The 13,006-nt window shown below is 47.1% G+C and overlaps 1 protein-coding gene across 1 annotated transcript in view; it reads left to right on the top strand.

Annotated features, from left to right (window-relative positions):
* LOC140397998 (metastasis-associated protein MTA1-like) overlaps positions 1-13,006 on the top strand; it is a 252,536-nt gene that overhangs the window by 113,458 nt on the left and 126,072 nt on the right. Inside the window, exon 8 of the mRNA XM_072486239.1 lies at positions 10,395-10,583. Coding sequence (XP_072342340.1) covers positions 10,395-10,583 — 189 coding nt within the window. The remainder of the gene's footprint in view (positions 1-10,394; positions 10,584-13,006) is intronic.

The following is a 13,006-nucleotide window of genomic DNA, read 5'->3' as shown; positions in this document are numbered from 1 at the left end:
ATGGTATGACGTGTCTGCCAGAATTTAACCACATCTTTATGCAATCCTGGCCAATAAAAATGTTTCAGTATTTTGACCTGCATTTTTCGAACAGCTAAATGACCTGCCATTGGAATTTCGTGACCCACTTGTAAAATTTCACTACGATACTCAGAATGAAATTACCACCTGTTGAATTACTGCCCATTCCTCATCGGCTGGTATTTGAGGTGGTCTCAATTTCCTCGTTAGCACTTTGTCTTTTACATAACAACACTCAGGCAATTGTTCTAACTCATTCTTCGAATAGGCTGTTTGATACAGCTCTCTCAACTCTGGATCAGCCTATTGCATTTCTGCAAGAGAAGATGTGCGAAACATTTCATAGATCACAGAATTTACAGTGCAGAAGGAGGCCATTTGGCCCATCGAGTCTGCATCAGCCCTCACAAAGAGCACCCTACTCAAGCCCACGTATCTATCCTAACCCCATAACCCAGTAACCCCCACTTAACCTTTTCAGACACCAAGGACAATTTAGCATGGCCAACCCATCTAACCCACACATCTTTGGACAGTGGGAGGAAACCGGAGCACCCGGAGGAAACCTACACAGACACGAGGAGAACGTGCAGACTCCGCACAGACAGTGACCCAGCTGGGAATCGAACCTGGGACCCTGGAGCTGTGAAGCAACTATGCTAACCACTGTGCTACCATGCTGTCAGCCTCTTCCTTTTTACATTCCTCCTTTTTGCTTAACTTTTCAAAATTGGTGTTGGATAGCCGAATTTCTAGGTTATCTCTCTTTGTCTAATTCCATGGACCTGAGACCTCGTCATGACACAGTCAGAAAATCCAGGGTGTTCCTTCTGTAGCATCTCAGTTTCTTTCACTTCCACTGATTGTTCTAACACCCTCGGTGAAGCTAATATATTTGAACCAGCCATGTCAATCCCCATGGAAAAGTCAATAAATTCAATAGGGATTTGCTCTACTACTCCAACTGCAACTTACTACGTCACCCTTTCATCCAACTCTATATAATGGGATGAGTTTATAACCTCCGTGTATACCTCCAGTTAATATTTTTCCCATCATTAGACAAATTGTATCATTCGCCAACATCAGTGACTGACTTTCTCCAGTGTCTCTCAACATTTTTATTGGTTTACCAACTTATACAGAAGAATAAGGGAATACCTCCTCTATAAACAAATCTTTAAACATTTTCATAACTTAAACATTTTCATAACTTATTTGCTTATTTTATAGGCAGAGTAAGGGACACTTCTCCCATTGTGATAAAACATCCAGAGCCTCCAGCAGCCTGACTCTCTTTAGCTGTAATCAAGAAAAGATTTTATTAACCATCCTGAGCCTTTTCCACCTTTTTTGTCGGTTCTGAAGGAACACGTTTCATCTGCTACGTTTTCAACACCCATTTCTTTTCCTGATACGACATTTCTTGAGGATTCCTAATGCGCACCTTCTACTGCAATAGACCAGTAGACTTTAATTTCCAGCAAGTACTTTTAGTCTGTCCAGTTTTACAACAAATTAAGAATAAAGAAAAGTACAGCACTTCCTTCGGCCTTCCAAGCCAGCGCCGACCATGCTGCCCATCTAACCTAAAACCCTTTACAATTCCGGGGCCTGTATTCCTCTATTCTTATCCTATTCATGTATTTGTCAAGATGCCCCTTAAACATATTGTACCTGCTTCCAGCACCTATCCCGGCAGTGAGTTCCAGGCACTCACCACCCTCTGTGTAAAAAAAAAAAAAAAAAAATTTTTTTTAATTCCCTCTCATATCTCCTCTAAACTTTGCCCCTGGGAAAAAGCTTTTTTTTAAATAATATTTTATTAAGGTATTTGAAAATTTTTATAACAGTAACATAAACAATGACATCAACATGGTAAAATAAACATTCCCCCCCCCAGCCCAATCTTCACACACCCCAACCATACAACAACAATCGCCCCCCCCCCAAAAAACCTTTTGGAAAACTGCATCTGCTGACATTTTAATTTTCCCCGAGAAAGTTGACGAATGGCTGCCACCTCCGGGTGAACCCTAACATTGACCCTCTTAAGGCAAACTTTATTTTCTCGAGGCTGAGAAACCCAGCCATGTCAGTAACCCAGGTCTCTACACTCGGGGGCTTCAAGTCCCTCCTCATTACCCAGATCTGTCTCCGGGCTACCAGGGAGGCAAAGGCCTAGACGTCGGCCTCTTTCGCCCCCTGAACTCCTGGATCTTCCAACACTCCACAGATCGCTACCTCCAGACTCGGCACCACCCGTATTTTTAGTACCGTGGACATTGTCACGTGTGCCCGTGGACTGGTCCTAGCCGCTGTCATGTGTGCCCAGTGGACTACCTTAAATTGTATCAGGCTAAGCCTGGTGCACGATGAGGAGGCATTGACCCTGCCTCGGGCATCCGCCCAAAGCGCCGCCTCTATCTCTCCTCCTAGCTCATCCTCCCACTTGCCCTTAAGCTCCTCCACCGGAGTTCCCTCCGCCTCCGAAAGCTCCTGGTAAATATCCGATACCTTCCCCTCTCCCACCAGGTACTGGAAACTACTCTATCCTGTATCCCCCGTGGCGGCAGCAGCGGTCAGGCCAGCACCTGTTTTCTCAGGAAGTCTCGCACCTGCAAATACCTAAAACCATTCCCTGCTGGTAATTTAAATTTATCCTCCAAAACTTTCAAGGTGGGAAAGCTCCCGTCTATAAATAGATCCCCCATCCTTCCAATTCCTGCGCACTGCCAACTCCGGAACCCGCCACCTAGCCTACCCGGTACAAACCTGTGGTTATTATAAATCGGGGTCCAAATCAATGCTCCCTCCACTCTCTTATATCCTCCATTGCCCCCAGATCCTCAGAGCCGCCACTACCACCGGACTTGTGGAGTATCGGGCCGGCGAGAACTGCAGAGGTGCTGTTACCAGTGCTCCCAAACTGATGTCTTTACATGACGCCACCTCCAACCGCTCCCATGCCGACCCCTCCGCCACTACCCACTTCTTAATCATGGCTGTATTAGCCGCCCAGTAGTAATTGCAGAAGTTCGGCAGCGCCAACCCACCCTCCCCCCCGACTGCGCTCCAGCAACACTTCCTTCACTCGCGGGGTTTTACTCGCCCACACAAAGCCCAAAATAGTCTTATTCACCCGCTTGAAACAGGCCTTAGGGATGAAGATGGGGAGGCACTGAAAGACAAACAGAAATCTGAGGAGGATCGTCATTTTCACGGTCTGTACCCTCCCCGCCAGTGATAGCGAGAGCATGTCCCATCTTTTAAAGTCTCCTTCCATTTGTTCTACCAATCGGGATAGGTTTAGCTTGTGTAGTCTTCCCATTTCCAGACCACCTGGATTCCCGGATATCGAAATCTCTTCCCTAGCATTCTAAGCGGCAGCTCTCCCAGTCTCTTCTCCTGTCCTCTTTCCTGGATCGCAAACATCTCGCTTTTCCCCATGTTCAATTTATACCCCGGAAAATTGCTAAATTCGAACCAGCCCTTTCCTGTTGCTCGAGGCTCTTAACGCCATGGCCAATGGCTCTATGGCCAGAGCAAACAGTAACGGGGAGAGGGGGCATTCTTGCCTCTTCCCTCGGTGCAGTTCAAAATACCCCGACCTCAGCCGGTTTGTACGCACGCTCGCTACTGGTGCCTGATAGAGCAACCGCACGCAGTCAATAAAGCCCTCACCAAACCCAAACCGCACCCAGTGCCTCCCACAGGTAATTCCACTCCACCCAGTCAAAAGCCTTCTCCGCATCCACCGCTACCACCACCTCCGCCTCCTCTCATTCTGAGGGAATCATAATAACATTTAGAAGCCTTCGAACATTGGCCTTAACAAATCCCGCCTGGTCTTCCCCAATCACCCCCGGGACACAGTCCTCTATCCTTGTGGCCAGTATCTTAGCCAGCAGTTTGGCATCCACATTCAGTAGAGAAATTGGCCTGTATGACCCGCATTCTCCCTTTCAGGATCAATGAAATCGAGGCCTACGACATTGTTGCGGGGAGGACTCCCTTCTCTCTTGCTTCGTTAAAAGTCCTCACCAGCAGTGGGCTCAATATCTCTGAAAACACCTTCTAGAATTCCAGCGGGTAGCAGTCAGGCCCCGGGGCCTTGCCCGACTGCATGCCCTCCAGCCCCTTAATTATTTTCTCAATCTCAATTGGGGCTCCCAGCCCCTCCACCAGGTCCTCCTCCACCCTCAAGAACCTCAACTGATCCAGAAATTGCCTCATCCCCTTCACCCCAGCCGGGGGTTCCGACTCATATAGTTTACTATAAAAGTCCTTAAACACCTCGTTCACCCCCGCTGGGTCCAGGACAGTATTACTGTCTCTACTCTTTACTTTACCTATCTCCCTGGCCGCCTCTCTTTTCCTGAGCCGATGCGCCAACATTCTGCTTGCCTTTTCCCCGTACTCATAGATCGCCCCCCTTGCCTTCTTCAACTGTTCCACTGCTTTCCCTGTGGTCAACAGCCCAAACTCCAACTGTAACCTCCGCCGCTCCCTCAGTAGCCGTGCGTCCGGGGCCTCCGAGTATCTCCTGTCCACCTGGAGTATCTCCACCACTAATCTATCCCTCTCAGCCCGTTCCACCTTTTCTCTGTGGGCCCGTATCGAGATTAATTCCCCTCTGACCACTGCCTTCAAAGCTTCCCAGACCGTCGCTGCAGAGATCTACCCCGTATCATTTGTTTCCAGATAGATCTGGATGGACTTGTTAACCCGCCCACAGATTGCTTAGTCCACTAGCAACCCCACATCCAGTCTCCACAGTGGGCGTTGCCCTCTCTCCACACTAACCTGTAGATCCACCCAGTGCGGGGCATGATCCGACACTGCAATTGCAGAGTACTCCGTATCCACCACCTTCGGTATTAGCGCCCTGCTCAGAACAAAAAAGTTGATGCCAGAGTATACCTTGTGGACATGTGAAAAAAAGGAAAACTCCTTCGTCCTCGGCCGTGCAAACCTCCATGGGTCTACTCCCCCCATCTGTTCCATAAAACCCTTCAATTCCTTTGCCACATCCGGCCTCCTCCCTGTCATGGATTTTGACTGGTCTAATTCCGGATCAGTGACTGTGTTGAAGTCCCCTCCCATGATCAGGTTATGTGACTCTTAAGTCTGGGACTTACCTAACACCCGCTAATACATTCGCCGTCATCCCAGTTCGGAGCATATATGTTCACAAGTGCCACTCGCACCCCCTCCAGCTTCCCACTCACCATTATGTACCTACCCCCCTTGTCTGACACGATTCTCCCTGCCTCGAATGCCACTCGTTTGCTGATCAAGATCACTACCCCCCTGGTCTTTTGTCCAGTCCTGAGTGGAACACTTGGCTAACCCACCCCTTCCTCAATCCCGTCTGGTCTGTAACCTTTAGGTGTGTCTCTTGTAGCATTGCCACGTCCGCCTTCAGTTCCCTGAAATGCCCATTCAGTCCTCTCACGTTCCATGTGATCAGCCTGGACGGGGGGGCTTCCAACCCCCCACCCCTGCCGACTAGCCATCACCCTTTTTAGGCCAGCCTCGAGCTCGCGCCCTCCGCTTCTTCGAGTCCCCACTCGGGCTGTCGCCGTTCCCGACCTCCCATTTGACCCCTAGTAACAGTTCCTCCCCTGTCAGCAAAGCAGCTCCCCCTCCCCAGCAACAACACTAGAAACCCAATCTCCCAAGTCAAGCTCCAGCTTAACACCTGCTCACCCCCCACTGTGCTTCCAAGAATCAGCTGACCCATGCTGACTCGATAGCTCCCGCCCCTGGCACCAAGCAGTCTGTCTCCCTATTGTACTCTGCTCTTTCTCCCCCCCCCCCACATGAATAAACATTTTTAAAGCATCACATTCCCCAGTAAACAAACAACAGAAAAAACAGTGAAGAAACAGTCACTTTAGAAAAATAGTCACCCAAAAAGCAGAACCAAATCCAATGCCCATCCCCCTCTAACAAGGTCCCTGCAAGACAAAGCAACCTTTAACCATCCACACAGCCCATTATTTCACATAGCGCTACTTAAATTTATACAATCCAGCACAACAAATCGCCACACAGTACTTCTCCAAGCTTAAGTGTCTTTTAATTCGCCTCCAGCTTCATTTCTTTAATAAAGGTCCATACTTCATCTGGCGTTTCAAAGTAGAAGTCCCGTTCCTCCTATGTGACCCACAGACAGGCTGGGTACAGCACCCCGAACTTCACCCCCTTCTTAAAGAGGGTCGTTTTTGCCCGATTGAACCCAGCTCGCCTCTTGGCCAAATCCGCTCCCAGGTCCTGATAGATGCACAACTGACAGTTCTCCCACTTGCTGCTCCGTTCTTTCTTGGCCCACCGCAAAAAGTGTTCCTTGTCCATGAAACGGTGAAAACGTACCACCATGGCCCTCGGCGGCTCATTCGCTCTGGGCTTCCTCGCGAGGGCTCTGTGCGCTCTGCCAATTCCAGGGGCTGAGGGAACGCTCCAGCCCCCATCAACTTCTCCAACATGTCTGTCACATAGGCCCTCGCATCCGATCCCTCACTGCCTTCAGGGAGGCCAACAATTCTGAAATTCTGCCTCCTGGACCTATTCTCCAGCTTCTCCTGCATTCTTTCTGGCGGTCGTTCATCTTTCCAGCACGGTTATATACTCCTCGTGCTCGGACAACTTTTGTTCGACCTCCTGGATCGCTCTCCCGTGGGTTTCCTGATTCTGAACCACTTGATCAATCATAGCCTTAATCGGATCCAGCTTGTCCTTCTTCAGCTTGGCGAAGCAATCCTCGAAAAACTTCACCAGCTGCTCTGTCGACCACTATGCCCTCTCCCTGCAGCCCTGACTCTCCGCCTTGCTTTCCCGCGTTACCAGCTCTGCTTGCGTGTCCCTTACAGGACTTTGTCGTCTCACACGGCCACTTCTGGTCCAATTCTCCATGCACTGGAGGGGGATTTCTCCTTACTGTCTCACTCTTCACTGATTTATCCCCCAAAATCCGGGAAGAAACGGGGGGAAAAGGTCCAAAAGTCCGTTCGAGGCGGGAGCTATCAAATGTGTGACCTACTCCTCCATGGCCGCCACCGGAAGTCCTGGGAAAAAGCTTCTGACTATCCACTCTGTCCATGTCTCTGATAATTTTGTAGACTTCTATCAGATCGCCCCTCAACCTCCGTTGTTCCAGTGAGAACAAAGCGAGTTTATCCAACCTCGCTCATGGCTAATGCCCTTCATACCAGGCAACATCCTGGTAAACCTCTTCTGTACCCTTTCAAAGCCTCTAGAGTGGCGACGAGAATTGACACTATATTCCAAGTGTAAAATTGAACACGATATTCCAAGTGCCACCATACCTTTGTTACAATGGAAGCATGTTATTTTCTTTACATCGCTATCTCCTTTATTATTTTGCCATCCTTTTGTTCATTTTCTAGAATTAGTACCTTTTCCATCACCAAATTTTCTAAACTTCCAATTTCCTTGTTCATTCCCATATGACCTTTCCTCAATGTAACGGTCTGCGTGAGGTATCATAGGTATCAACCAAAACTGCTGCTCCTCGGATGTTTGATACTTTGCACAGAGGAATTACAAAAGGCTAGAATGCAGGTTCAGCAAGGAATTAAGAAAGTTAACAGAATATTATCATTCATTGTGAGGGGAATTAAATAGAAAAATGGGAAGGTTATGCTCCAGATCTGGAGTACTTTGTGAGTATTGGTCACCTTATTTAAGGAAGGATGTAAATGCATTGGAAGCAGTTCAGAGAAGGTTTACCAGACCAATACCTGGAGAGGGATGGCTGTCTTATGAGAAAGGTTGGACAGGCGAGACTTGTATCCGCTGGAGTTTAGAAGAGAAAGAGGCGACTTGATTGAAACATATAATATCCTGAGGGGCCTTGACAGGGTGGATGTGGAGAGGATGTTTCCTCTTGTGGGACAACCTAGAACTAGGAGTCACTGTTCTAGGTGTTTACAAATAAGGGGTTGCCCATTTAAGACAAAAGTGAGGGAAAGGTTATTCGCTCAGAAGGTTGTGAATCCTTGGAATTCTCTTCCTTAAAAGGCAGTGGAAGCAGAGTCCATGACTGTTTTAAAGGCAGAAGTAGATAGATTCTTGAAAGCAGGGGGGTGATAGGTTATCAGGGGTGGGTGGGATGCAGATTTAAGGTTACTATCAGCTCAGCCATGATCTTATTAAATGGTGGAGCAGCTTCAAGGGGTTGAATGGCCTACTCCTCCTTGTTTTTATGTTTATATGTTCATTTCCTCAGCAGTCTGGCAGCATTTTCAGCTAGAGAGAGACTCTTAGACTTTCTGTGGTATATCTACACCAGCTGAAATTAAACTGCTTTTCTTTTCTCTCCCTGTTTCTGGTTGGGTCTTTTTTCTGATCCTTTGTGGCTGGGCAACATCAGTTTTTTCTACTTTTTGTGTTTATTTTAATTTCCTTAAGCTACTGATCTCTTGGTAACCCATCTCTTCACTTCAAGAGTGGTAAAACCTCATTAAAAATCCACGTGTACGAACAGGGCCCCAGACTTGTTGGCTCCATCTCACAAAACTAAACTAAACCAAACCAAGGTTTCATCTATCTTAACATACAAATAATAAAAATATAACTTAAACTTAAAGCTATATATTGTTCCTAACACCCACAAAAAACAAATATAACTCACTTATAACTGTCTAACACCTGACAGTTGGTACTTCCAACTGTTCCCACTTGAGTCCCCTTTGTCCTACACTAACCACAGCTCCTCAACTTTACTTCAGCCAAACATTATTTGTCCTTAAGACGTAGGCCGACGAGACACTGGCGAGGCTTCTGCTTTGCCTTGGATGGTTTTGATGCTATTCCGTGTTCTTGTGGCTGCATCCATGCAGTCAAGTGGGGAATTTCCATCACACTCTTACTTGAGACTTTGGATAATGGAGAGGCTGTAAAGGGTCAGGAGGTGAGCCACTCATCGCAGAGCACTTGGCCTCTCTCCTACTCTTGTAGCCACATGGTTGATGAGGCTGATCCAGTTCAAAATCTGGTCATTCGTGCTATTAGGGATGCTGATGATCAACTTATTTTGTTAAGGTGATCGGCGTCTGGTACTTACTTGGCACGATTACCAGATGTCAATCCAAACCCATGTGTTATCCAGGCCTTGACGTTTGACATGGGTTAGCTCAATGCATGAATCACTGTGCAGTAGTTATGGGACAGCCTATCAACAAGTCATTTCTTGGAATTAAGGCACCGCTGTAGATAGGAAGGTTAAGGCCTGGACTTGCATTTAAATAGTGTATTTCACTACCTCAGGATGTCCCAAAGTGGTTCACAGCCAATGAAATATTTTTGAAGTGTGGTCACCATAGTGATGAATGTCCCACAAACAGCAATTGAATACATGACCAGATAATCTGTTTTAATCACGTTGGTTGAAGAATAAATATTGGCCAGGACACCGGGGCGAGTTCCCCTGCTTTTCTTCCAAATGTGGAATCTTTTACATTCACCTGTCCGAGCAGATGGGGCCTCCATTTAATGACACATCTGAAAAATGGTTCCTCCGACAGTGCAGCACTCCCTCCATATTGCTTTTGAGTGTCAGCCTAGATTATGTGGTGAACTGTCTGGAGTAACAGTTGTACTTGCAGCCATAAGATGGAAGACCATAAGACATCTGAGCAGAATTAGGCCATTCAGCCCATCGGGTCAGCTCCGCCATTCAATCATGGCTGACATTTTTCTCATCCCCATTCTCCTGCCTTCTTCCCATAACCCCTGATCCCCTATTAATCAAGAAGTCACAGACATTTGAAGCCGATAATCTATTGCATAGGACCTGTTTATGTTTGCATTTTAATTGCAATAGATAATTCCTTGATATTAATGAACTATACTTCATTGCCTGGAGATGAAATAATTTGAAGAAAAACTATGGTAAGCAACAATTTCATGTGGTGAAATATTACAAATCTATTCAATCTTCGAAGTCATGCAAATCACTCATGAAATAAATAAAACCCTACAACACTGAATTACCGTACTCGTAGCATTTAATTAATCAAAAAACCCCATCCTTCTCACTCTTGGAGATTATCCAGCTTTTACACGTGTGAAAGAACCTAAGTAATGAGAGTGCTATTGATGAGCCGTGGCTGACAAATGATGTTACTGTCATAAAGTCTTCATGTGTTCTCTTTCTGTCTGTGGAGAAGAAGCAGTGACAGAAAGGAACCATTTGAAAATATTGTTGAAAGAGGGTATGGACATCTCGTGAAACTCCTGTCCATCTTGTACACAGTGAAGAGGAGGAGTCACTCAGGCAATTTGTGAAGTTTTGTTTGAGACCACTTTAACTTATCTGTTCTCCCCCCCCTCCTCTAAATTGCCAGTTTCATGCCATGGATACCTTGTACAAAAGCACCTATGAGGTTTCGCAGGCCATCTCTGCACTGGTTCCACAGGGAGGTCCAGTGCTGTGTCGGGATGAAATGGAAGAGTGGTCTGCTTCAGAGGCCAACATGTTCGAAGAAGCACTGGAGAAGTATGGGAAGGACTTTGATGACATCCAACAAGATTTTGTAAGTAATTCAAAGGTGCAAGTGATTTGAGCTGGCTTCTCTCCCCCTCTGGGCACCAAGTGCAATAAAGGGAAAGCTACGTGAGGGAGAAAGGAATAGAAGGTTATGTTGATGGCGTGTGACAAAGCTGGGTACGAGGAGACTAGTGTGCAGCATAAGCATTGATCTGAGCCAGTTGGGCCATATGGTCTGTTCCCATGTTGTCATTCTGCCCCTCTATTCGACTCCATCATTCGGTTGGCTGATTTGCACCACAACTCCATTTTTTTAGCCATTATCCATATATCCTGATAGCTTTACTTAATGAATGTCTCAATATTAGTACCAGTGCCAGGGCCATTTATTTGTGAGTGGGGCAGCACGGTAGCTCAGTGGTTAGCACTGCTGCCTCACAGCGCTGAGGACCCAGGTTTGATCCCGGCCCCGGGTCACTGTCCGTGTGGAGTTTGCAAATTCTCCCCCTGTCTGCGTGGGTCTCACCCCCCGTAACCCAAAAAGATGTGCAGGTTAGGTGAATTGGCCATGCTAAAATTGCCCCTCAATTGGGAAAAAAAGAATTGGATACTCTAAATTTATTTATTTTTTAAATGTATTTGTGAGTGCGATGTTGAGGATGTGATTTTTCTTTCTGCATTCCATAACCTTCTTTCCATTTGCTGAATCCCAATTCTTTTCCTTTCCTACTCCGGGCTGAGACCAGTACTAGCGGCCAGTGGGGGCAGCCATGTGTTCCGACACTCGTGTGAGACTCAGCACAATGGCACCCAGCATATTGCCCCTGCTGGCAGGCGATGTGCCTGTGCACTGCCTGTTGATAATGCTCTTAATTAACTAATGAAGGCTTCCGGAATAGGCGTGGAGTCTGTGGGCCCCAGAGTGATGTTCTGACATCCTGCTACATACTGTAATGCAGGGAGGATGTCTGATTTCTTGCAGTTTCCCCTTCAGGGCCCTGATTCTTGACAGGCTCAGGAAGAATCTGAGCGAACATTTATTTTACCAATGCCAAAACGCAATCAACTTTACTCTCTTGTTCTATCAAAACGATATGGGGTAATTTACATTCCCTAAACAGATTGACTCCATAAATCCCAATATAATAGGCACAATTCCCACCAAAAATGTCAAAGTGTGGCTTCCGGCAAGAAATGCGGTGTGATTCCCGCCGAGTGGGTTGGCGCAATCCAGATTGCAATCCACCTATATTTAGAATTTGTTTTGGGGGGGGGGGGGTGGTGGGGGTAGGTTGCACTGGCACTGAGAGGGGTGTGCCCTAAACATTGCAGCAAATCCGGTTTCACAGAGTGCGCCCCGATCTCAAATTGATAGTAAGCCCCACCCCGCCTTCACCGGCTTTGGGGCTTCAATGCCCCCCTCCCCCATGAATACACTCACCGGCATCTGAGCTTCAGTGCACCCATCGTCATCGCCACCATCAGGATCAAGGATGTTATGAAGTGGCTGGCGGCCATCCTTCAGAGGGAGGTCATGGTCCACCTTGGTGCCAGTGACATGGGTGGAAAAAGGGATGAGATCCTGAAAGCAGATTTTAGAGAGCTGGAAGGAAATGAAAAAACAGGACCTCAAAAGCAGTAATCTCAGGATTTCTCCCAGAGCCATGTGCTAATGAAAATGGAATGAAATGAAATGAAAATCGCTTATTGTCACAAGTAGGCTTCAAATGAAGTTACTGTGAAAAGCCCCTAGTCGCCGCATTCCGGCGCCTGTTCGGGGAGGCTGGTACGGGAATTGAACCGTGCTGCTGGCCTGCCTTGGTCTGCTTTAAAAGTCAGTGATTTAGCCCAGTGTGCTAAACCAGCCCCAGGAGGAGGATTGCGTGATTGAACACATGGCTGGAGAATTTGTGGAAGAGGGTGGGCCTCAGATTTCTGAGGCATTGGGACTGGTTCTGGGCAGGTGTGACTTTTACAAGATGGATGAATTACACCTTAGCAGGACCGGGGCTAATAGCCTCGTCGGGGGATTTGTCAGTGCCTTTGGGGAGGGTTTAAACTAGCTTGTCAGGGGATGGGAACCTGAGGGGTAGCTCAGATTGAAAGGAAGTAAAGCTCTCAAAGAGTTGTGAATCTGTGGAATTCACTACCCCAGAGTGCAGTTGATGCCGGGGCATTGAGTAAATTTAAGGAGGAGATAGACTGATTTTTAATTAGTAAGGGTTGAAGGGTTATGGAGAATGGGCAGGAAAGTGGAGTTGAGGCTGAGAAGAGATCAGCCATGATCATGTTGAATGGCAGAACAGGCTCCAGGAGCTGAATTGCCTACTCATGCTCCTAGTTCTTATGTTGGTAAAAGGAAGTAGAAAGGTAGCAAGTGGCAAAACTAAGGCGAGAATCAACTTGGCTTAGAATGTGGAATAATGTCAAAAAGACAAAGTTATGGGCAGCATGGTTGCACAGTGGTTA

The sequence above is a fragment of the Scyliorhinus torazame genome, chromosome 2 (genome assembly GCF_047496885.1).
Source record: "Scyliorhinus torazame isolate Kashiwa2021f chromosome 2, sScyTor2.1, whole genome shotgun sequence".
NCBI classification, from domain to species: domain Eukaryota; kingdom Metazoa; phylum Chordata; class Chondrichthyes; order Carcharhiniformes; family Scyliorhinidae; genus Scyliorhinus; species Scyliorhinus torazame.
The sequence above is the reverse complement of the archived record's forward strand: the minus strand, read 5'-3'. Positions and strand labels throughout refer to the sequence as shown.